This window comes from Gobio gobio (genome assembly GCF_949357685.1).
Source record: "Gobio gobio genome assembly, chromosome: 12".
NCBI lineage: Eukaryota > Metazoa > Chordata > Actinopteri > Cypriniformes > Gobionidae > Gobio > Gobio gobio.
Genome location: NC_137105.1, coordinates 33058237 through 33084549, shown reverse-complemented (window position 1 = coordinate 33084549; position 26313 = coordinate 33058237). Strand labels below are relative to the sequence as shown.

At 44.3% G+C, this 26313-nt stretch overlaps 1 protein-coding gene across 1 annotated transcript; it reads left to right on the top strand.

Annotated features, from left to right (window-relative positions):
- On the top strand, nucleotides 1–25600 carry crip2l (cysteine-rich protein 2-like). The gene is made up of 8 exons (XM_079832109.1): nucleotides 1–203; nucleotides 11388–11482; nucleotides 14616–14673; nucleotides 14958–15080; nucleotides 23621–23689; nucleotides 23838–23932; nucleotides 24939–24996; nucleotides 25089–25600. The coding sequence occupies exons 1-8, from the start codon at nucleotides 161–163 to the stop codon at nucleotides 25151–25153; spliced, it is 606 nt and encodes a 201-aa protein (XP_079688235.1). The 5' UTR covers nucleotides 1–160; the 3' UTR covers nucleotides 25154–25600.
- Nucleotides 25601–26313: the final 713 nt, after the last annotated feature.

Genomic DNA, 26313 nt, shown 5'->3' with positions numbered 1-26313 from the left:
GACGTCATCGAGGGAGGATCCGCGCTGGCAATCTTGAAAGAGAGGATGCGCTCTCGCGCTTTGAGCATCACTAAGAACGAGGGAGTCGCATTTACTGTGTCAGATCTGAATTTAAGAGAACTTGCTCAAATCAAAAGGAAATCCTAGCTTTGCACGGAACATGGCATCAAAATGTCCCAAATGTGACAAAACTGTTTATTTTGGTAAGTCGTCAATTTTGCTTCCTTTCCGAAATGCCATGAATAAAACAATGCACACGCTGTCTGCAACGTAGATGTCATGCAGTGTCTGAATTTAGCCTAATTTCATTATCATTTACCGTGGTATGCGTTGTAAATAACGTCTGCAAACCACACAGTGTGGGCTTGATTATTATCTGGCTAATCACGGGTGCACGATATTCTTACTAAATTAATTACGTTTGATGATTAAGATTTGTCCACTTGATTACAGACGCTGCAGCTAATCAAACTATTTTTATCTGCTGAGATTTGAGATACCTTGAATATTGCAGTATAGCCTAATACAAACCATGAAGATCACCCATATGAATATGAGAGAGAGAGTTTTCATTATTGCTGAATGCATGACGCTGAAATGCAGAATTAGGGTAAATAAAAGTATATATGACTGTATTACGTGACATTTAACTTAAAACGTGTAGGCTACACTATGCAAATATAACAAACAAGTGGATTTTCAATTTAAAACTCAGGTTCATATGTATTATTTCATGTAGGCTACTACTCTGAGTACTTTTTCATTTTTAAACGTGATCAGCTACACCCTTAAGATTAAAGGTGCCAGGAAGAACCAAAAAGGGGTTTTCGCAGGGATGCCAACCATTTTTGGTTCCCTGAAGAACCGTTTTGTGATTTTTTTTCTAACCATTTTGTCAGTATTAATCTGGTTTGACCCATTTAATAGGTGTGGTTAACACTTTCTACACTCTTCTGTCCAGATATTTATGGGCCTTTCCTTTCATTCTCAAAAAGCCTGGTGTGAATGGGGTGTGTGCCACATTTTGATTTATTGGAATATGTTAAACAGGGCTCTGCTTTTTTTCTTCCTCTTTATCTTCTCTGGTTAAATGTAACTTGGTGGAAATTCTTTTAAACTGCAGGTGTCTTTTGGCATTTGTCCCTACAGTGTAATTAGTCATTATATTAATTTATTATTTATCATTAACAGCTGTTGGCTAAAATATATTTTTGTGAAACTCCCTACAAGGTTTCACTCTCACTGTAAATGAACAGCATTGGTTAACTTTTGAGCAACACACCATGATGCTCATTGCAGAAAAATAAAGGTTGACGATCAACATGTATGATTAGCAGATTAAAAAATTGTCTCTGCTAATATCATATGCTGAGGCTGAGCTGACTCCCTCCCACTGAGCACTATAATAATTAACATGTGAGAATCTGCTTTGTCTCTGGCTGCTACTCGCTCCCATGAGACTTGAACAGCTGTGTAGTGTGACCTGGAGAAAGCATTCCTATTCAATTGAATACCACGCAACCTGGCAGACGGCTACTTTTAAATGGCTTTTAGTGGAGAAACACGCTTTTTGCCCACATAATTGAGCAGTTATGCCATGAAAGTAAAGAAGAGAACCAATTCTTGGTGTGTGTGCAGGACTTTCTCTTTTCCGTCAGTGGTTAATAACCTTTTTTGTTCCTAAAGACACCATGAAATCAAAATGGATAATTCTTGTTTTTTTATGCAGTATTTATTTATAAATAATTTAAATTTAATTAATCTCGTAATATTTAATGGGTTAGTTCACCCAAAAATTTAGCAAATTTCATCAAAAATATCGTCATTTGTGTTCCGAAGATGAACGAAGGTCTTATGGATTTGGAAAGACATGAGAGTGAGTAATTAATGACAGAATTTTCATTTTTGGGTGAAGTCCCTCCCTCTTGCAGCTTCATCTCTTCTCTTCTCTTCTCTTCTCTTCTCTTCTCTTCTCTTCTCTTCTCTTCTCTTCTCTTCTCTTATCTTCTCTTATCTTATCTTATCTTATCTTATCTTATCTTATCTTCTCTTCTCTTCTCTTCTCTTCTCTTCTCTTCTCTTCTCTTCTCTTCTCTTCTCTTCTCTTCTCTTCTCTTCTCTTCTCTTCTCTTCTCTTATCTTCTCTTCTCTTCTCTTCTCTGTTGACATGTTTACTGGCGCAAGGGAGGGACAACCTGTCACTCACATGAGGTCGACCAGTAGCAAACAACAACCATCCAATGATCCAATCTTGTCCCAATGGACAAAATCAAGTCCCGTTCTATTTTATATACTGCCCGGCCCAAAAAAAAAAAAAACGTTGGATTTAAATAGGCAAATGCTTAAGAGTCTATGATTGGATCATTATTGCAGTGATTATTATGTTTCTAGCATGTTATATTTGACAGAAATTAGTTGGAATGCACACTACCTAATTACGAGCTAGAGACAAAAGAAGTGAAAAATGTCAATTTGGGTTGAATTTGAGGTTTTCACAAAAATTAGTTCATTAAGCCCTCGTCTAGCGACCCAAATGCTCCAAATAGCAATTAAACATCTAAAAGTATCTTTATTTGTATGTTATATTACGTTTAGATTAATATTTATTTGTTTGGCAACAATTCTTCTAACTCTGATTGATCGAATGTGTAGCTTTTCATTTCTTAAACAACCATGTAGGAAGACATATCATGGCCTTATTCCAGAATGACAATGTCAAGATTCATCAATGCTTCTCTTGATGAACTGACAGTGCAGGAGTGGTTGGTTTAAGAAATAAAAATCTACACACTCCATCAATCAGGGTTAAAATAACTTTTGCCAAACATTTAACATGCTAGAAACATAATCACTGCAAAAAGTATTGCAATCATAGATTCTTAGACATTTGCCTATTTAAATCCAAACAGCGACTTTTTTTGGCCAGGCAGTGTACGTCACAATAGGAAAGAAAAGACAATCACAGATTCTATTTCATGTCGTCTTAGATTATTTCGATTAGTAGTATATCAAAAACTCCTGTTCTCTTGTTTCTAAAGTGTTTGCAACCTCTGCAACTTTCTGTCAGCTGGAATTTGCCATGAATGTCCTCACTATGGAAACAGCTCAATTGATACTCAGGTTAAGAGGGAGGGCATCATGAAACCATTAAGCAGAACAACAAGTCTAGAGACAAGGACTAATTACTGTCTGTTCAACTATCTGCACATTAGTCAGCAAAAAAAAAAACATTCAATTTTTCAACTTGCTAATTTCTTGCTGTTGGGGTATGTCTGTTTGTGAGGAGAAAACAGAAAGTGCGATATTGTATGCATTTTACATGAAGTGGGGATCAAAAATAAATGCTGAAAAATTGTTATTAAAAATAACAATATTAAATAATAATATAATATAATAATAAATAAATATATTTACATTTTAGCGAATTGTCTGGAAACAACAATACATGACAATGGAAGATGCCAAACTGCTACATGCCGGAAAGTAGAACACTCTTTTTATTGACTACATCCATATCCACTGCATTCCATTAAATTACATGCATTTAATTATATACTCTACACACTACACATTGGTCTAATGCGCATCAAGGCTGTATTTAACTCTTTCCCCCCCAAACACAGAATTTTCTGTTATTTGTAAGAAAACGCTTCCCTGCCAAACACAGAATTTTCCGTTTGTTCACTGTTAGACGCTATTATGTATCTTCTGAATGAGTACTGACTCTCCTGATCAAGAAAATAACGTGATCATCAACATTAAACATATAAATCAAAACTATCTAATGTTACTGAATGAAATGTCTATAGAACTGTGCAAGCATTAGGGGTGTTGATGGACTCGATCTACTCCATCTGTGTTTGATCACTCTGAATCTGATCTGGATATAGTCTTGATTTTGAAAAATGTGATTTTCTCAGCTTTTTGTTCAAAATGTTGCTTTTTTTTATGAAACCTACCCATATTCAAGTGTTGATAAAAAAAAGGAATGCATGAAGCTAGAATAAACATTTTTTTGTTTAAAAGCAGAGGGTCTATTCTTTCTTTTGATATATTGCATGTTCAGATATTCATACAACAAAATATTCTATGGGCCATTAATTTTTTGTGAAAATGAGCAAAAACTGTGTGGCTGGTAAATTTTTTTTAAAACGCTAGCGGGAAAAGAGTTAATCGATCAAAAATACAGTAAAAACAGTAATATTAATAAAATGTAAAATAACTGTTCCCTTTTGATACTTCACTCGTACCCTGATGGGGAAAACGATTGTTGAAGCCTTTTTCAATAATGCAGTGAAACTGCACGGCCATTGTTTTTTTGTAGTTCAAGTGAATCGAGCCAATGACGAGGTAGCAGAGGTGCATGAGAAACCCGCCAGAATCCACAGAAGGGACGGGGCCATCTTGCAATATAAGAGGGCATTCTGGCATAGGGTCCTCAGATTAATTCTCCTTCAGCGATGACGATCATCTCTTTGCGGGAACTTCGAGATTACAAGTCTTCTCGCCGCTGACAAGCAATGCAGAGGATAGAGACTGACCAAGCGGCAACCTCCCGCAGTTTCTCTTGAAGCCAATACGGAAGTGCCTTAAACTGCAATTCATTGACTGGCCGCTAGGGACAGACTCCAGAAGGGAGCAGAATCTCATTGAGCCCCATGTTAAAATGGCCAACTTTACAGCAGAATAAAGCATGTTTACAGCCTGGTACAAATTGTGGTTTTGGTCTATACGGCTAATTTTGCCCTTCATGACAACTGTGAGGGTGGTGAATTTTTTTATAACTCATTCGTTTACATTATATAAAGCATTAAAGTTCTGCATAATTAAGGGCGTGGCCACTTCGAGTGACAGGTGGATAGCCATTTATCTGCTGTCTGTTAGTCATTGCGTCACTTAAGCTCCGCCCACGTCCCGCCTTTTTGCCCATTTTCTGTTATCCGGGAGTGACGCGCTGCCAAGATGGCAGCGGCCATCTCTTCCATACTTTGCGCTTCAGAACGGCTCATCAGAATCCTATGGGTGACGTCACGGACACTACGTCCATATTTTTTTACAGTCTATGAGACTGACTCAGCACGCCGACATCTGCTTCACAGCTGATCCAGCATCCTGCTCGTGAGTCCCCTTCTGCCATCCGGTAATTCTAAAAGAGCTTCTAAATAAGAACATTTCTGTCACGCCACCAGTGTGGCTTGTGCAGGGCACCCCTGCACACTGATGACGAGCAAAGGGAGTGTGTTGCCTGTCTGAGTAAACCCCCACACAAAAGCCGCGCTCACCGAGATTAATTGCTCTCACAGTGAGACCATGAGTCTCACCTCTCTGCACTCGCGGATCGCTTTCCCTTTTTCTTCCAGGACCCTCAGAGGAAAAAACAGCAGGGCAGAGGATCTGAGCGCTCTGATATGAGTGAGCTCATGCCTGCTCTGGTCCCTCTGCTAGCGCGAGTGGTATGGTCTCATTCGAGGGATCTGACGAAGATCTCCCAGATGACAGCATGTCAATGGCGGACTGTGATGCTGAGAAATGGTTGGGCTCGCTGGATCACCCCATCCCCTTGCCACCTAGAGAAACGACTGACGCCAGAGCTTAAATGGATGCCGCTCTTTTACGTGTCCTCTCCAAGGCGGTCGAAGAGCTCGGTCTGCAATGGTCTACCCCTGAGGAGCCCACATGCAGTCGACTGGACGGATGGTTTCTGGCCCCTCGTCAGCAAGCAGCCCCATTCTTTCCAGAGGTCCACGATGAGCTCACAAAATCATGGTGCGCTCCCTACTCAGCCTGTCTACGAGCCTCCACTTCTTCCGCTCTCACCACTGTTGATGGCGCCAAAGAAAAAGGCTATGAGAAGCTGCCTCCTCTCGATGAGGCTGCGGCCGCGCACCTCTGCCTGCCCACTGCCATCGAATGGAAAGCGAAAGTCGCACACCCATCAAAGCCCTGCAGGACTACCTTAACCCTCACTGAACAAGCCTACACTTCGGCTGGACAGGCAGCTTCCTCGCTACATAACATGGCTGTCCTTCAGGTTTTTCACGCCAAACTCCTCCGCTCCATGAAGTCTGGACCTGACCCAGCTGCATTCAGAGAGCTGCGCAGCAAGACCGACCTGGCCCTGTGCGCTACAAAAGCGACGGCTCAGGCCATTGGCAGATCTATGGCCAGTTTAGTGATGCTGGAGCACCACTTGTGGCTTAATCTTACGGAGATCAAGGATGTGGACAAAGCCACCTTTCTTGACTCCCAGGTCTTCCCCACTTGTCTCGGACCCACCATCGATGGCTTCACTGAACGCTTCATTGCTCTCTCTCCTGCTGAAGCGTTCCAGTTCTCGTGCTGCTCCGAGTCATCCCAGGACTGTGCTAACTCAGCAGCCCGCGAAGCCCGCGCCCTCGACCAGTTAGCCTGCGCCACAGCCTGAGCCTCACCTACCCCTTCCCGGCACAGGGACCCCGTCCTGAGATAATGCTGGACCCAGTGCCTCAGAAGTCGTCCTGAAAGACAGGAAGAGGAGGGGGCTAAGTCTCACTGCGGCCGGACCACCCCCCAAGCAGCCTTGTTTATGCCTCCTAGCGCCCTGTTCAGTTCTGGGTGCTGGAGACAAAGTCACTGAGCCCGTTCAAGTTTACGCACCCATGCAACCGCTGTTATACTCAATACTCAAAAAGAGAGCCCTTTTCCTCTTCCTCTTTCCACAAGCTCCAGGCCCCTGCACAGCGGCCTGTCGCTCGATCCAATCCAACCCCTTGCCACACGGACAAGGCTTGGGAAAATGGATTTTGGGAATAATTAAATGAAGTTATTCACTCCAATTCGCTCAAAGACGAAAATGCTTCAGCAGCATGGTCTCCACCTCGGTAAGGAGCCACGAGGCCCTTTTCCTCTGCGTCGAGGTGATGAATTTACTGGCAAAGGGAGCTGTGGAGATGGTCCCTCCAGACCAGAGCGAGTCGGGCTTTTACAGCCTTTACTTCCTCGTCCCCAAAAAAGATGGCGGCCTCAGACCCATCTTAGACCTAAGACACTTGAATCGTGCTCTTATGAAACGAATGTTCAGGATGATTACCTTGAAACAGATCCTCTCGCAAATATGCCCAGGGTACCCCCATCACAGATGATTTTTGAGATTCCCCTTCGAGGGAGTGACATATCAGTATACAGTCCTTCCATTTGGGCTGTCCCTAGCTCCACGCACATTCACAAAGTGTATGGACGTGGCTCTTTCCCTCTCTCAGACAGGAGAGAGGGGAATCTGCATCCATTTTTGCAACGTCGGAGGCAGAACTAAATTCTCACAGATCCGTGCTACTCAGCCATTTTGAGTGCCCGGTGCCAAGAGCTCACTGTCCGCCAGCCAGAGTCTTCGTCTCGGCCCAATTGAGGACCGCAGTCATGCCAGAATGCGCTCTGGCCATTCGACAGCTTGTGGCCTCCTTCAGAATTGGAGCCTCTCTTCCAGTCAGATCTTTTCAAAAGATGCTGGACCTCATGGCCTCTGCATCTCCAGTGCTGCAGCTGGGCCTGCTGAACATGCGGCCCCTACAGTACTGGTTGAAACCCCGGGTTCCAGCCCACGCCTGGCATCACAGACACCTATGTATCAGGGTGAACCAGGCCTGTGTGTCAGCTCTGGCTTCTTGGAAGAACCCTCGTTGGTTCCAGTCTGGTGTGCCCCTGGGGATGGTCTCCAGAAGGAAGGTTGTCTCGACAGATGCATCCAACACAGGTTGGGGAGCTCTGTGCGAGGGCAGACCGGCCTTCTGCCACTGGTCGGATGAGGAAGCCCGGCTACACATCAACTGCCTGGAGATGCTGAGAGGACACCAAGTCTTGGTCCGATTGGACAGCATGACAGTGGTGTCCTACATAAACCACCAGGGTTTATCACCTCAAAGCTTCTTTTCAAGCTGGTGAAATGCCTCCTGGAATGGGCACAGCTCAATCTGTGTTCGCTGAGAGCAGCGCACATGCCGGGGAAGATGAACCAGGGAGCAGATATGCTATCTCAGAGCAACTTCCCCTCAGAGGATCTGGGAGATCTTCGAGAAGGCAGAGGTCAAACTCTTTGCCTCAGAAGACGACTCTCATTGCCCAACTTATCTTTCAAAGAACAGGGATGCGCTGTCCCAGCCTTCTCCTGTATGCTTTAACCCTGATGACTCTGATTCCTCAGGTCATCAGGTGAATCAGAGAGCACAAACGTGCTGTCCTCCTAGTGGTCCCCCTCTGGAGAAACCAGCCTTGGTTCTCAGAGCTGACTCAGCTGCTCACAGCAGCTCCGTGGCCCACCTCCCTGAGACGGACTCTACTCTTTCAGGCGAACTGGATGATTTGGCACCCCCAACCCGAGTTGTGGGCACTGCACCTCTGGCCTCTCGATGGGAGCCTATCGACCTCCCCGAGAGAGTTTTAAATATTATTTCTGATGTGAGAACCCCATCTACAAGACGCCTCTACGCTCGTAAGTGGTCTGTTTTCTCTGCCTGGTGCACAGCTTGGAGCGAAGACCCGACCTCTTGTGACGTATCATTGATACTGTCCTTCCTCCAGGAATTACTGGACAAGGGTAATGTGGTTTATGCTCAAGGTTTATGTGCCTGTAGACAGGAACAACCGGGTTGTTCTTTTTCTAAAAGGGTCCAGGAGGCTGAAACCGCCTCGCTCTCTCACCATCCCTACATGGGACCTGTCTGCAGTGTTATGGGCTCTTAGGAGCCCTCCCTTCATGCCGCTTCAGTCTAACTGCTACCTCTAGCATCGGTCAACCGAGTAGGTGACTTACAAGCACTCTCTTTGATCGCTTCCTGCCTTGAATTTGGACCTAACGACTGCAAAGTCGTCCTCTAACCAAGGCATGGCTATGTGCCCAAGATGTTCTCCTTTCCGTTCAGAGCACAATACGTTACTCTCTCTGCGCATTTACTCTGCCCTGTCTGGGCTTTGAGAGTTTACATTGAGCATTCTGCCTCATACAGGCAGTTGGAACAGCTCTTTATATGCTTCGGAGTCTGCACCAAAGGGCATCTGGTCACAAAGCAAAGACTGTCCAGATAGATAGTAGATGCAATTGCATTAGCCTACTCCTCGATGGGCCTACAATGCCCCATCAGGGTATAAGCTCACTCTACCAGATGCATGGCGTCGTCTTGGGCTTGGTCCAGTGGTGTGTCCACTGGGCCTCGCCACCCACATTTGCCGCTTTGCAGGCACGGGTCCTCTCTGTGTAATGGAATTTACCTCTGCTGAGCTCAATCCACTACGAACCCACACTCCAGGACCAGTTTCTTCCAAACTTGGCCTCATATGAGCTCAAACTCGCTACAGTACCCTGTGATTCTGATTTAGTTCTGAGTTGCTACTTTCAGGTGTTCGCCTTCCCTTCTTGGAAGCTCTTGGCCCTTCTAGCGCCTAGACTTACAGGGATTTCTTGGAACGATTATCTAGAGCCGGGTTTATTCTATACGGGTTAATCTTATTCCCCTGTGTGGCTCCGACATATACGTCCAAGCCTCTAGCTGGATAGCTGTCGCCCTACTATGTCTTGGTTCCTTGGGCCTCTTATTAGTGCTTAAGACCAAATTATCATGTACTTGTCATTCCGCAGTCATAGCACTTTGTGATTGAACTGGTTCCCCATCAGCGTCTAGCAACGATGTACAAGTGAAGTATCGAAAGGGAACATACTCGGTTACTAACGTAACCATGGTTCCCTGAAATACGGGAATGAGGACTATGTTTCGTGCCGTGCTATGTTGCTGCACGACTCAAGTGTTTGTCGCTTCAGTCAAATTAACCTGAGGATCCTATGCCAGAATGCCCACTTATATAGCCAGATGGCCCTGCCCCTTCTGCAGATTCTGGCGGGCTTCTTCGCCATAGGCTCGTGCAGCTCTGCTGCCTCGTCATTCGTTCGTTTCACTTGAACTACACAAACCAATGGCCATGCTGTTTCACTGTGTTATTGAAAAAGGCTTTAGTAATCAGAGAAAAAGGGGTTTTCCCCATCAGTGCCTAGCGACGCAGTACTCTTATCTCAGGGAACCTAGTTTACCGAGTACCTTTTTTCCATTTTAATATGTTTTAACATGTAATTTATTCCTGTAATGGCAAAGCTGAATTTTCAGCATCATTACTCCAGTCTTCAGTGTCACGTGTTGTGTTAAATATTTATATATAGGCCTATAGAGAGAGAGAGAGAGAGAGAGAGAGAGAGAGAGAGAGAGAGAGAGAGAGAGAGAGAGAGAGAATGTGCTTTTCACATGGTAGAGAAATATTTTTTTTTAAAGATAAATAATTACTAGAATGTAGTGTAATAAAATAAACACTTTTTATTGGTTTATTCAAAGTCATCCCTTCTTTATGAACTGTTTTATTGCCTTATATGCATCATGTACTTGCAAAGTGAAGAAAATGGATTTGTTACCTTAAGGCAACATCCTGCCATAGAACACATAATAATAAACATACTTGCCAAAACATCCCTGAATGGATTTCATAAAGTTTGACCTAAAATGTTATTGTGCGGTTCTTTAGTCTTGACTTACACTGACATGATGTGATGTCTGCTCTGTGAAGAACGGCTCATGAGGGTGTTCTGTGCTCCCTTAGGCATGTGCCTGGAATATTCTGGCCTCGATATGAAGGGGTGAGGTTTGATAAGAACCTTTCACTCTTTAAGAGTGTTTTGCTGTTGTCCGCATATCCCTGACAGTATGGACATTAGGCTTCATAATATATCTTAGTGGACTCACTTACACACATTCAAATCGGCATGACAAAGATAGTCTTTTCTTCCATATTGTGAAGTATATCCGAGTGAAACCGCTTCATGAACAAGACAAAAAAATGGTGGGACTTGATTTAGTGCATGGGGAATTGATTGGATGATTGTGGTTTGCTATTGGTGGATCTCATGTGAGTGCCAGTAAATATGTCATCAGAGCAGCGATGCCACTGCAAGAGGGAGGGGAATGTACCTTTATTAAAGATTACAAGTGCACATAAATTGTAAAAGAAAAGAACGATCTGCACTGATAAAATCTTTATAATAAACACTGACTTTAAGATGTGCAAAATAACTAACTGTGTGTTAACTAAATAGATAAACACATGTATGTGGTTTATAGCCTGGTAGACTGTTTTTTTGTTTTTCTATCGAGACTCAGACAAGACTCAAACCACCATTTCATAGAAGCTCTGATCTTTGCAAGGCACCATTATGGTAAGAGTCTCTACAGAGTAATTTCAGCTCAATTGTTATAATGAATATAGTTGCTTCAGAGGAGAGTTTTACACTTGTATTCAAAGAGCCTCTTAAGCCATCATCTTAATATACATCTTCAAATAAGTGGAGTAAAGGGGATACATCTTTTTGTGTCTTGTAGCGGAGAAAGTGACATCTCTGGGGAAAGACTGGCACAAATTCTGTCTGAAATGTGAACGCTGTAACAAGACCCTGAATCCTGGAGGACATGCAGAGGTGAGCGTAAGACAGTTAAAATACAGAGAAAAAGAAAGTGCTGAAGATAAAACCCCATTAAAAAAACATTTCCTTCATTGTATATTCTACTAAACTAATTTGCATATGCATATGTTTATCTGGCAAATATCGCATCTAATGTGGTCACAATATTGATTTATAGTCTGAAATAAATTAAGCAATATTACATGAGCAAGAGTTCTGTTCCAAATATCAACACAGATGAAGCCATAGAGCAATGTAAAAACAGCAGATGAGCTGAATGAACATGACAACTCTGACAGTAGGTGGCTCTTATAGAAAATCAGAAATATAGTGGTCACCCCAGTTGCTATATGGTACACATAGCTTGTCAGCTTGTCATGGAGAAAAAAAGTCGAACGGTATTTACATGTTTTCCAACATCCATTCAGATTTTTGTTATTCGCTATGCTGTTAATCACACAACTCCAAATACAAGAGTACAGAGACAATTGAGGCGGTTCAGGACTTCTGGACTCTACATCTGCTATTCACTGTTGCTTAGCAAAATAGTCTGTTCATAAGTTTTATGTAACTGCAGCGGATTGTCTTATTTGTGTCATGTTAAGTGGTTAGGAGTACAAAATAAACGTTATTATTAATTTTTTAACAATAATTTTTAAGAGAGAACAGAAAAACAAAACAGCTTTATACAAAGTCCTTAGGAAACTAAGGACTTAAATACATAAGGAGTGGTAATGACCTGAACAGAAAAAGGGGTGTAATTCATTAGGAAAAATGGAAACTAATAGGGAAAACAGGCATGCAGACAGGCAAACAGGAAAAAAACAGAGCCCGATCACACGGAAATGCGAATAAATAATACGAGTGTGCGCGTGCATATGATACGTACTTTATGGCGTAAAGTAACCCCCCACCCCTATCCTACCCAAGAGCACCTATACACGCCATAAAGTGCATATCATATGCACGCGAAAAACAGCATACCATATGCACGCCAAAACTCAATTTGGCGTATACATTCCACGATATTGCACACTCGTACAATTGATACGCATTCTCATGTGATCGTGTTGGAAAAACACCATGATAATAAAACAGAACTAAACAGACCATAACCATTACAGTAGCTCCCCCTTCCGGAAGGCGCACTCTTAATAGTATAAACTGATGGGGGAGGCAGGGCAGGGGCTCTGGAGGAAGACAAGGGGCTGGCAAAGAGCAGGAGACAAGAGGAGATGGTGGTGGGAGAAACCAATGTAGCAATAATGGTGGGAGGAGCAGGAGGAGCCTGGCGGGGACTCAAAAGCCCATGGCAGAGTCAAAGGCAGGAGAAGCCATGGTGGAGATTTGGCAAGTTTAACCAGGAGACAACAGATGGAGACAGAGCCAATAGAGGTGAAGACCCAGAGCCAATGAGACCTGGCGACACGAATAAGGAGACTAGTGCTGCGTCCCAATTCACATACTATTCGTTCTAAATAGAATTCGAAATTAGAATTAGTGTATCCCAAATCTTAGTATGTTGAAATTATTCCAAAGATGGTCTACTTTTTCCGGTTAGTATAGTTAGTTCCGCTTTAATATATTATGTGTTTTAGACAAGACAGGTGAGCAACTGTTTGGATACATTCATTGACAGAAAACTAATCATTGTTATATCTAAACACAGTTAGCCTTATTGTTTATATCTCGTTTTCTCGATTTGCCGCGAGAACCATGTTTTACCATGCCTAATATTGATCTAATTTACTGCAGTGTGCAACAAGTGTCTCATAGTAGCCATCGAGCAAACGCACAGAGTAGCATTATACATTTCAACACGATCAAATATATCTAATAGGATAAAACAGCGCTACATTACCCCACATACGCATGACTGGAAGTAACTTCCCTTTTGCATTTAATTATCTTCATTTTCCCTGATATCTCTGTCTCGACTCTCTCCTTTGTGTATTAACTTTTTTGCTACTTTTCTTGTACCTGTCACTTCTTCTTTAGTAGGTCTACCGTTAGGAACAGGACTGTCTCAACGTTCTTTAAAAAAAAAAACACACATTGTCTAAATTTGTTTGAGGTAAATTCAAAGTATTACATTAGGACAATGTGTTGTTGTTTTATCTTAAAATGTCTTAAATATCTAATATTTTACAAAACTATTTAATGCAAATATATATTTAAAAAAATCTAAATTGCTTAAATGTCAAAATTAGTACAATAATACGTCATGACAATATCTTTATAAAATCATAATACTGAACAAGTTATTGCCTTATTACTAATATTTTTAGTGTTGTTGTCTGTCCTAGCTCCCTCCAAACTTATAAATCGATGTGAATATCAGTCTGCTAAATTACTACTGTAATTTTACTACGGATAATAAAGATGTCATTTATCATACAGTTTTTTGAATGACGATAGTAATGGGGTGCTACTGCTAACATTTGCTGCCTCCATTGCCTCCTTAGAGGAAACACCAAGATGTACTTAAGTCCTACTTATATGGGTCAAAAAAGCACTATAAAAGGTATTCTAGCGGTGAGATTGTGAATTGCTTCCACCCACTGCTCACCCCTCCCTTTCAAAGCACATAGACAAACTACAGTGGCCGACACAGGAAAAAGATGTCGTATTAGACAGCAGAGTGGCTAGCGCTCTGTAGAGCAGTTTGTCCGTTTAGCGCTGCTGTAGGCGCAAATGGCGTCTTCACAGTAAGGGGACTCGCGGTGTATGTAGATAGAAATGGCTCATTCTAAGGTAATAAAAACATAACGGTTCATTATGTAAGGTCTATATACACCACTGAAAACATAGTTATGTATATTATATTGCATTTCTATCAATAGATCCTCATACATATTACACACTGCACCTTTAAGTTGAACTAATTGCATGTAATATGAATTCAAACTAGAACACTTAAAGAAAAGATGTAGTTAAGTGTCCAAAAACATTACATTCAGTTTGCACTTAAGGATGATCTTTTAAAATATATTATTTCTGTTGTTCAGTTGTTTGCTATTTCGATGTTGAGATTATTTGATGTTATAATCTTAGGACAGCATGAGTGTTAATTTTTGAAAACAGACAAGGATGGCAGGAACTGGATGCCTAATTAATCTCAGTGATGTACTTTATCCACTGTTAACAGCATGATGGGAAGCCATACTGCCACAAGCCATGCTATGCTGCCCTCTATGGACCAAAAGGTACAGTACATCTAATTAGTGTCTTGGATCTATCTATTCATAATTTGTGGGGCTTGCAGCAAGTAGGACACTTTCTTCTTTGATGCTACAGATTCTTAATGACGCAGACAGCCTGCACAGAAGCAGTTTCATCTCTTAAATCTCTGATCTTGAGATATGGATTAACGCTACATGGATTTAAAGCCCATGTTGAATTCTTACATTAGGCTACTGAAATGTTTAAATACCATCCATATAATAGAATCAGAAAAGAAGCAGCTGTACTGTCTGTCTTCTTTCTGTAGGTGTGAATATTGGTGGGGCGGGATCATATGTCTATGAAACACCTGTCAACGATGATACTGCCCCTGTTGCCATGGAAACCAAAAAGGCTGAAGAGAAAAAGGCTACCAGGGGTCCAGTGAAGGGTGAGTTTGTCTGACATATTGGTTGTACTACTGTAGATCATAATGCAGAGACTTAAATTCATAGGGGTTTTTTTAATGGTGAACCATTTTTTATAATAGTGTTACTTTAAAGGTATAGTTCACCCAAAAATGAAAATTAGCCCATGATTTACTCACCCTCAAGTCATCCTAGGTGTATAAGACATTCTTCTTTCAGATTAATAAAATCGGAGTGATATTAAAAAAAGTCCTGGCTAATCCAAGCTTTATAATGGCAGGGATTGTTGCTCTGTTTTTGAAGTCCATAAAAAAAAGGCATCTGTCCGTCAAATAACTTGCGCCACGCGGCTCTGGGAAGTTAAAGGGTAACTAAACCCTAAACCAACTTTTTTTAGTTAATGATCTGTAATACTGGGGCTTTATTAATGCTGTTCATTGATTCGAGTAAATGTTTTGACATTTGAGTATAAAGTGTTTTAATTCTATAAAATATGGTGTAAAACCGCCAAAGTGCTGCCCTCTTAAGGTTGAACGGTGGCTACTGCAGTTGAATTTTCCTATTGGACGTTGTGGTACATCGTGACGTAGGATGGTACCAGGGACGGATTGGTAATCTGTGCGTTCTGGAAAAGTCCAGAACGGCCGTCCAACTGAGGGCCGTCGCCCGGCCGTCGGCAAAAAAAAAAAAAAGTCTATGGCTAGCAGAAAACGTAAGGAGAAAGGTGGATGGGGAAAAAGTTTCCAAGTCTCTCGAGTCGAGACTACTGGCTTTTTGGTTGCAGTGCAACTGCCAGCACACTACATCACTTGGAAGAGCCTGAGCTTCCACAGCCTGGTCATGATGAGGAGGGACAGACAGAGTTAACTTCACACCAGCAAGAGGTCCTGGTAAATGCCAGTAGTAGCAGGACACATTATAATAGGCTGCCTTTATCCCTATCTTAGTGAATTGCATAGTCAGCTAGCTATCAACATGGGTGTGCATGGGGTGGAATGTGTAGCCTATTCGTTTTAACCGAATCGGCACGGGCGTCACTGCTCGGTGCATGAATTTACATGGAGAATACACAATATAAAAATAAATAAAACTATACTAAAACGATACTCGGTTACTTAACGTAACCTCGGTTCTCTCTAGAAGAGGGAACGAGTATTGCGTAAGTTCCTTACGCTACGGGAAAGTATTCTTTCTTCGAGATTTCTGAAAAACCCAAAATTATCCTTAATTTTGTAACATTGTCAACGCAGTGCGGCAGCCTGGCAGACCATAGCAGGCTATTCCAGCGTGCTATTGGCTGCTCTGCTGGCAACTGCAGCAGCCTATCGGTGAGCCCGCGTGACGTGGCGACCAATGAGGGCGCTTCGCGCCCACCTGGCTTCATTTGCCTACAGGTGGGGCGTGGCCACGTGTATATAAGCAGGGCTCACGGGCTGCATATTCGGTTTTCTTAGTTCTGAAGCGTAAAAGCCAGCGGGGCGCACGGCAAGGAACGCAATACTCGTTCCCTCTTCTAGAGAGAACCGAGGTTACGTTAAGTAACCGAGTATCGTTCTCTTACGAGAGGTTCTCTCGTATTGCGTAAGTTCCTTACGCTACGGGAACATATTGTCAACGCCGTGCGCGCCTCGCATACAGCATATGTATCCCAGGGAACCGGGGACCATAACACTGCTCGGGCAGGGTGGCCGGTAAAGAAAAAACGGGCCACCACATATACAGACACTTCATTCGAACTGACGGGTGGTTTACGACGGGTGGTTACAACACCCTGTCCCATGAATGAGGGAACGGCACCTGCCGGTCTCCTTCAAATTCACCACACCTTGTCTCATGAATGAGGGAGCGGCAACGCCGGTCGCCTTCAAATTCACAATATCTTGTTATATGAGTGAGGTAACGGCACCGCCGGTCACCTTCAAACTCACAACAGCTCGTCTCGTAAATGAGGGAACGGCACCGCCGGTCTCCTTCAAATTCACATGAGCCTAGTACCGAACTTACTACCAGTATGTGAGCTATGTCTGCGCAGAATCACTGGGCAGAACCAACGGCCCTATTGAACTGATAACACTTTCGCCTGTAAGGCAGGAACTTCCAGATTGTAAAATCTCACGAACGTAGACGGGGAGGCCCAGCCTGCCGCCATACAGATATCGTGGATGGAAATCCCTCTGGCCCAAGCCCACGAAGAGGCCATGCCTCTGGTGGAGTGTGCTCTGACACCTAGCGGGCACTGCAGGTGTTTGGAAGCGTATGCAGTTGCAATCGCGTCCACTATCCACCTGGACAGGGTCTGTTTCGAGGAGGCGAGACCTTTAGTGCGCCCACCAAACGAAACAAATAGCTGCTCAGAACGCCTGAAGGCGGCGGAGCGTGTGACATAAACCCTCAATGCCCTGACAGGGCAGAGGAAATTGCCACCGTCCCCCTCATCGGATGCTGGCAGAGCCGAGAGGGAGATAATCTGCGCCCTGAAGGGAGTGCCGATCGCTTTGGGGACATAACCATGCCTCGGTCTGAGAATGACCTTAGAGTCATTAGGACCGAACTCCATACACGCCGGGCTCACTGAGAGCGCGTGTAGATCCCCCACGCGTTTCACTGAAGCCAGAGCTATCAGAAACGTGGTTTTCAGCGAAAGGAACCTTGGTTCCACAGTCTCGAGCGGTTCAAAGGGATGAGCCTTCAGGGCCTCTAGGACCAAGGCCAGATCCCATATAGGAACCGACGGGGGCCGCGGGGGATTCATCCGTCTGGCTCCTCTGAGGAAACGGACGATGAGCTCGTTCCTTCCTAGCGTGCTACCTAGCGTCGTCTGAGCGAACGCTGCTATAGCCGCCACATACACTTTGAGCGTGGAAGGGGACCTGCCCAATTCCAAAAGCTCTTGGAGGAAGGAGAGCACCCGCTGGACCCCACATTGCTGTGGGTCCAATCCCTTGGAAACACACCATTCAGTGAACACCGACCACTTAGAACTATATAACCGCCTCGTCGAGGGGGCTCTAGAGTGTGAAATCGTGTTCATAACCCCTTCGGGCAGGTCAACGGGTATCCGTTGGTCACCCATACATGCAGAGACCATCGCTCTGGATGGGGATGCCAAACTGAGCCTCCTGCTTGAGAGAGAAGGTCTGCTCTCAGCGGAACTGGCCAGGGGGGTGAGTGCGACAGCTTCACCAGCTCTGGGTACCAAATCTGGTTCTCCCAGCGCGGTGCTATAAGGAGCACCGGACGGCGCGTTTCCCTGATTTTCGCTATGACCTGGGGCAATAGGGAGATCGGCGGGAAAGCATACAGCGGGAGGCTGGGCCAAGTTTGGGACAGCGCATCCTCGCTTTTGGACAGAAACGTCGGGCAGCGGGCGTTCTCTTTTGTTGCAAAGAGGTCGAGCTCCGCTCTGCCGAACAGGCGCCATACCAGCTGGACTGTCTGGGGGTGCAGGGACCATTCTCCTGGGAGAATGAGGCCCCTGGACAGCTTGTCCGGGCCCACATTGAGGTGGCCCGGCACGTGCGCAGCTCTCAACGAGCGCAGCGAGCTGTGTGCCCACACGAGCAGGCGTTCTGTCAGATTGCCCAGACCTCTGGACCTGACACCGCCCTGCCGGTTCACGTAGGACACCACTGTGGTGTTGTCCGACCGGACTAACACATGGTGTCCTCGTATAAGCGGGAGAAACTGCTTGAGCGCGTTCTCTACCGCTATCATCTCCAAACAGTTTATGTGTAGGAGTTTTTCCTCGCTCGACCAAAGGCCCGAGGCTGATCTGCCCTCGAAAACGGCGCCCCAACCCGTGGTGGAGGCGTCCGTCGAGATGACCTTGCGGTGTGAGATGGCTCCCATCGTCACTCCCCTCTGGTACCAGTCGGCTACTAACCAGGGCTCTAGGGCTGACACGCAGCCCTGAGTCACTCTGATCCTGAAGCCACCGGACGCCCAGGCCCTGTGAGGCACTCGGGCGTTTAACCAGCATTGCAGCGGGCGCATGCGCATTAAGCCCAGCTGGAGCACAGCTGCAGCTGAGGCCATACGTCCCAGCATCCTCTGAAACAGCTTGAGAGGTGCGATTTTGCCTGGCCGAAAATACGCAGCCATGCGCCGAACTTGGCGCGCGCGATGGGGTGACAGGCGGGCTGACATTGCCACAGTGTCCAGATTCAAACCCAGAAATGAGGTTGATTGCGTGGGCACTAATGAGCTCTTGGTCCAATTGACCGTGAGCCCTAGGCTGTCCAGATGGCTGAGCAGCATTGCCCTGTGGGCGAGGAGCTCGGCCTCCGACTGCGCCAGGATGAGCCAATCGTCCAGATAGTTCAATACTCGCATCCCTCGATTTCTCAGAGGAGCGAGGGCCGCGTCCATGCACTTCGTAAATGTACGGGGTGCTAGTGACAGGCCGAACGGAAGGACGGTGTATTGATAAGCCTGGCCGTCGAAGGCGAATCGTAAGAATGGCCTGTGACGCGGCGTTATCTTGATTTGAAAATATGCATCTTTCAAATCTAGGGAGATTAGCCAGTCTCTCGGGCGAATATGCGCGAGGATCTGCTTGGTCGTGAGCATCTTGAACGATCTTTTCATAAGAGCTTTGTTCAGACGCCTCAGATCCAGAATCGGTCTGAGCGACCCATCCCTTTTTGGCACGAGAAAATACCGGCTGTAAAAGCCTGACTCGCTCATAGAGTGGGGAACCGGTTCTATAGCCCCTTTGCACAGCAGCGTGGCTATTTATGCTCGAAGTAGATGTGCTACTTCCTCGCTCACTCTCGTCTCTGTACGCGCACAGAAGCGCGGAGGGCGGCGAGCGAACTGCAGAGTGTAGCCGTGCTTCACTGTTTTCAGCACCCATTCTGATACACCTGGAATGGCTTCCCACGCTCTCGCGTGCGCCACACGGGATAGAACGGCCTCCGGGCTCGAAACGCCGCGCTTCGCGGGTTTGACGGCCCGTATAGGAGGGGCGGGCGCAGTGCGCGCGCTCTCTGTGCTGTGGGCCAGCCGATCGCTCGCGATGGCTGGCCGCCCTACACACTGCATCTCTGCCGCTTCGAGCGGGGAGTGGCTTGTGTGCGGCCCTACACTCATCGCTCCGGCCACCCTGGGCGGAAAATAAATGGTGTGTGGCGTGGCGCGTGGCGCCTGAGGCGTAATGTTCGCGAAAATGTGTGAGCGCGTTTGAGCGGGCACAACTCTTACGCGTGGAACATGACCGGTTAAGAGTGGCTGTGTGACAGCGCGTGTGGTGGTTAGTCGTGGACGCAAACAAGCGGACACGTGACCTAACTCTAGCACTCGAGCGGCCGGTGGCCGCTTTATGTGAGTGGGGGACACAGGGTTTATAGTGCTTGTGTGCAGGGGTGAACACAGAAAAGTGGGCACATTTACTGCATTTGAAACACATACGGCGCGAGCCGTGCGACCAGAAATAATGCAACTTTTGTGATTTCTCTGGTTCGCCGTAAAAACGGCGGTTGTTGACAGGCGAGAAGGCATTTTTGCCGGCTCGTTGGCTGCGTGAAATCCATCTGCAGCAGCCACAGTGGTGGGGGCTGACAGGAAAAAGAGTTTTGACGGTGGTCCGGCCTGGAGGTGGGCGCACGGCGGCGACTGTTTAGGAAGCATCCGTCAAGTCGGTTCGGCGCTGCCACCTTGGGCGGGGCCCATTCGAGGCCTAGCTGCTCGACAGCCCGGGTGAGAAGGCGCAAGAGTTCGGCGTCCTCACCCGCTCGAGAGCGTCCGGAGCCCCGGACTGAAGAGGATGCGGAAGACCAGTCCTCGCTGTCGGAAGCCATGATGGAGCAGCTGTCGGCGCGTTCTGCGGCCGCATCCGCCTCATCCCCGGAGGCGGCAACAGAAATGGCGGCCTGGGGTGGGGGCGGGGAAGGCGAGAGTGAAGCGGGCGGGAAAGGTTCCGGCGAGCTTCTCTCTGCGAGCTCCGGAGTCCGCTGCGAGCGGCGCTTCTTCTTGCGCGGCGTGGCAGGGACTGGAGGGATATCATCTTCGAACAGGACGAGTCGAGCCCGCAGGGTCGACATCGTCAGTTCTTCGCACTCTTGGCATCCGCCAGCGTGGAGTGCGGCGGCGGTGTGATCACGGCCCAGGCAGAGAGCGCAGATCACATGGCGGTCCCCGGAGCTGAGCTGCGCGTGACACGAGCCGCAGGTGGAACGAGACATTTGTATCAACGCTCGGCTCTTTTTGTGAAAAGTGTGACGCAGCGGCGACAACACTTTGAGCGTAAAAGGATATGGGGCTGCCGGATAGCAGAGCAGGCACGGAAGGCTGAAGGTGGCGCGATGCTGCCGGCTTCCTCAGGCGCTGTCCTCTGCTTGCTTGTCTGCGCGGTCACGGCGGCGGGTTCCAGATCCAGCGATGCGAAGGGCTTCGCTGAAGAAAAGAAAATCGAATATGCAGCCCGTGAGCCCTGCTTATATACACGTGGCCACGCCCCACCTGTAGGCAAATGAAGCCAGGTGGGCGCGAAGCGCCCTCATTGGTCGCCACGTCACGCGGGCTCACCGATAGGCTGCTGCAGTTGCCAGCAGAGCAGCCAATAGCACGCTGGAATAGCCTGCTATGGTCTGCCAGGCTGCCGCACTGCGTTGACAATGTTACAAAATTAAGGATAATTTTGGGTTTTTCAGAAATCTCGAAGAAAGAATACTTTCCCGTAGCGTAAGGAACTTACGCAATACGAGAGAACCTCTCGTAAGAGAACTAATAATGTGTGTGTGTGTGGGAGAGGTGCGGGCGCGATGCCGCGATCGAACAGTGGAAACATAAAAACAATACATACTCCGTCATTTTGTTCATACAGGACATCATTCAAACTGCAAAGTGTTTGCTTATATTTGTGTACACTCGTAATAAAACAAAACATTGTGCTTTTGTCAAACTGAACTCTTGTCAAACTGTAACCTACTGTCATCTAACACACACACACACACACACACACACACACACACACACACACACACACACACACACACACACACAGTTTAAAAGCAAAAAATATGTATCCAACCCCATTTAAAAACAGTCTGTAGGTGTCATCTTTTGGACATTCATCATCGTATTGCATTGGTTTTCATTTCTTTCATTCACTTTGTTGTATATGAGAGGTTGTAGTGATGAGCTCACATTTTCTGCAAGAATGAAGACTAAGGTATTGAATTAAACGGGAAAACATCAGGCATGCATTGCTACCACTCTAAACGTGCTAACACACAAGGAAGGGGGCTAAATAATTGACAACTTTTGTTTAACCAAAAAATCCTAGCTTGCACTTTCTGTCTGTCTTCCATCAGAGTGCAGTTTTTCCTTGTCTTTGGAATTGGCACAATGTGGTGGTTGTTTGTGAAAGCTTCACAGATAAAATTAATAGGGCCTAGCCATTTTCATCATTTCACACCCTTAATATAAATCAAAGTTTATTATCATCATTGGTTTTGAGATGTTACTTGTTGTGAATACCTTGTCTGATAGTCTGACAGTATTGTGGCATAGTACATCCTGGCTAGTGTCTGTTGCGCACGGCTAAGGGCGAATGGCCGGATGATGGGCCTATTTGGGAGAAAGTCCAGGGCTGTTTTTTAGCCCCAGTCCGTCCCTGGATGGTACCTCCAACGGCTCACAATCCGCGCCCCTAGCACGAGCTCACCACGCCCTCAGAAATGTTTCCCCCAATCACATGATGAGAACGGCTTTACTCCAGTATGAACTGTCATATTACATGAAGTGGAAACATTATGAATGAAACTCACTTGACACATGCTTTAACATTGTATTGAAGAAAATACGGTTAAATAATGAAGTTGTCAGTACACGTCAGGCTTTTCTTGCGATTTTATTGCCGCCCGTCATGTGTACAGATAATTTTCATACATGAGACGCGCTTTCAAACCCTGACACGCAAGCGGTTGCCGCGGTGACCCTGTGTGTGTAATGAGCAAAGTGTACACGCGTTGTGGACCCGCCTATAGGCGCACATGCTCTTTAAACATGCTCTTTAAATAACAAAAAAAAGAATGCACCATTGACTTTTGACCAGGTTTCCGTTGGACAGTGTTGCAGTCTATTTAATTTGCCTCAAAATAGCAGCACGCCAACAATGCGCCTGAACACACATTGTTCTCAGACCAGCACGCCCATGGTGTGGCGCAGGACGTGAAAATTATAAATGTGTCAGGCTGAAACTGAAACTAGCAAAACACACATGCGCCTGATGCCCTATTGCACCAGGTGTATGATAGGGCCCAAAGCCGATTCAAAAATCTTGTTTAATTTTGTTGATATATTACAGTCAAAGGTCTTTACAGAGAGGATTTTGGATATCTCTTTTTATCATTCCATAAATTAGAAAATACTGTCAACAGCCAAAAAAAAAAGGAATCACACGTTTTAAAGAATAAAATGTTGTATATAATCAGGTCAATTATATATGAACAGATACCTTCAGAAAAGATAGGAACAAAACTGTAAAGTTTGGTTTATTTCAATGAATATTATTTAAATTAATGTTATTTGTGAGAATAATTGTTTACCTCATTTCCTCCAGCTGCAAGTTTCAGTTCTTTCTCTGGTGAGCCGAACATCTGCCCAAGGTGCAACAAAACCGTGTATTTTGGTAAGCGCTGACATTCAGATATTAAAGTTCACCAAATATGGATTTGTGTGGGAGGTGTGTGTTCAGCAGTGCCAGGACACACATTAGCATTTTGTTGGGGTTGACTGATGCTTACAGAAGGGCCTGTGTTTCCTTCTTTGTGTTTCAGCTGAAAAGGTCAGTTCCCTGGGTAAAGACTGGCACAGACCCTGTCTGCGCTGTGAGAGGTGCAGTAAGACTCTGGCTCCAGGCAGCCATGCAGAGGTGAGGGACAGAAACGCTTTAACCCTTAAACGCATACCTCAGTTCTTTATCAACCAAGTGACGTTTGACTCATAATGACCGCAGGCATAAAACAAAAGAATGCAGAAGTATCATCAGCAAAACTTGAAATGGCATAGTAATTTACTCTGTATATTTAATTTACTAAGTCATTTAAGTTCTGTATATGCAGTTAAATAATAGTGTCACTGTCACTGGATATTGGATCCGGCGAAGAAGCTGTCAGCGATCAAAGTATTGATTTTGAAGATGATGAAAATTATAGTTTTTGTGAATATGGTTGAGATTCAGCCAGATGCTGAATGTACTGGGTAACTCAGACGAGAACAGTAATAATGGTATAAAACATGAACACTTCCAAGTTCCAGAGATAATGAAATATGCTTTGTTTTATTCTTTTAATATCATGAGAGTTTTATGCAGTTGCGGCAGTTTGAGATCCATCCGTGGGCCATGTTAGATATAGATCTGGGTCGATTTAAAATTGAATTACTATAATTAATACTTAATTAATAATTATTACATGCCCCTTAAAGGTGCAGTTTGTAGTATTTATGAGGATCTATTAACAGAAATGCAATATAATATACATAACTATATGTTCATTGGTGTATAAAGACCTTACATAATGAACCGTTATGTTTAATTAGAATGAGCCATTTCTATCTACATACACTAAATGCCGCTAAAATTTACGCAGTGCACCTTTAAGTACATTTTGCCATATATTTAAGCATATGTTTTCCTTAAATATATTTTTGATTTGAAAAATATGTTTCTCTGTGCCAGGCTGTTGATATTTATCATATATCTGAAATACAATTTGGTCAGAATAAAATGGGTTGCGTGGAAATGTATATGTCCTGTCTCAGTTCTGTGTAATAAAGATGCAGTTGTGATATTGTTGTCCAATGCACCCTAGATTCAAAATGACATGTGAAAACAAGTATCATTTAATAGCGTACATGGTTTGTGTTTTAAACTACAGCATGATGGCCAGCCGTACTGCCATAAACCCTGTTACGCTGTTCTCTTTGGGCCAAAAGGTACATTTTCCAATTTAATTTGATAAATACAGTATATAATACCCATCATGATTTTTGTTTTTGTTCACTGTTTGCTCCCTGTTTTTGTTTAGGAGTTAATACTGGAGGTGTTGGCAGTTACATATACGAGGACCCAAACACTGAAAGCCAGCCCTAAGAACCACAAGCAGACCAGCAGTATTACAGTATTAACAACCTTAGATTTAAGCCATTTGTCTGCTTCTTTAAATCTTCCTCTCTTTCTTGAGTCTGCACTGATCTTGTTAAGAGTGCCACTTATAAACTAATTCTACTCAAAATGAGCTAGTATTACTAATTACTAACAGAAATATGTGTTTAGCCTTTTTGCTGTTTTTTATATAGGCCTATTTAATAATGTAGTTATGGTATTGGTATTTTCTGACTGTAAAGTTAGATTACAGGTAACAACTAAATTTAGTTTAGAATAAATTGTTTCTGTCATTAGTTGTGTAGCATTTTAGCACATGCACTTACAGTATTTATTATACTTTACTGACAATATATGCTTTTGGAACTTTGCACTTAAGATATGTTTATGTATTAAAAAATATTTGTATTTGTAATTAAAAAATATTGTTACGTGTATTTTTAGTTTTTGTTTCATTTCACATTTGAGATGTTAAAAGAAAGAAAGAAAGAGAAAGAAAGAAAGAAAGAAAGAAAGAAAGAAAGAAAGAAAGAAAGAAAGAAAGAAAGAAAGAAAGAAAGAAAGAAAGAAAGAAAGAAAGAAAGGCAACCTACTTGAAAACTTAGCTGCTGCCTTAAATGTGTAAGTGGTGCCAATAAATTCACTGCATTTTGACTATTTTAAAAATGAAAACTCAATCTCAAAAAATAGAAACATAAAATAGCATGAAACTCTAAAAATGTAGTAGGAAATGACACATTATTGTGGCAAGTTAAATGTAAAAATATGCTGTTAAATGATGAATAATATGATGTTGTTATAGGCTTAATATCATCTTTAATTTCCATATTTTCACAGAAAATAGCCTACAAGGATCTGCCTACTGGCTAAAATTAGATTTAATGAGAGGAGAAAGCTATAAGATATCTAAAAACATTTAAACCCACCCGTAACATTTGTAACCAAAATGTACTTTTGGGCTTGACGGGTCTAAAAAATATATTTTACAGAATGAATGTTGTCAAATTGATTTCTTTCTTTTTTTTCATCAATCCCCGCGACCATGAAAAGACAGGTTTGGAGTGTGGGTTTTTACTTCGCAGTTTAACAGTCAAACAAACAAATAAATGTTGTTTTTTTAAGAAATTATCTAAAATATATAATTATTG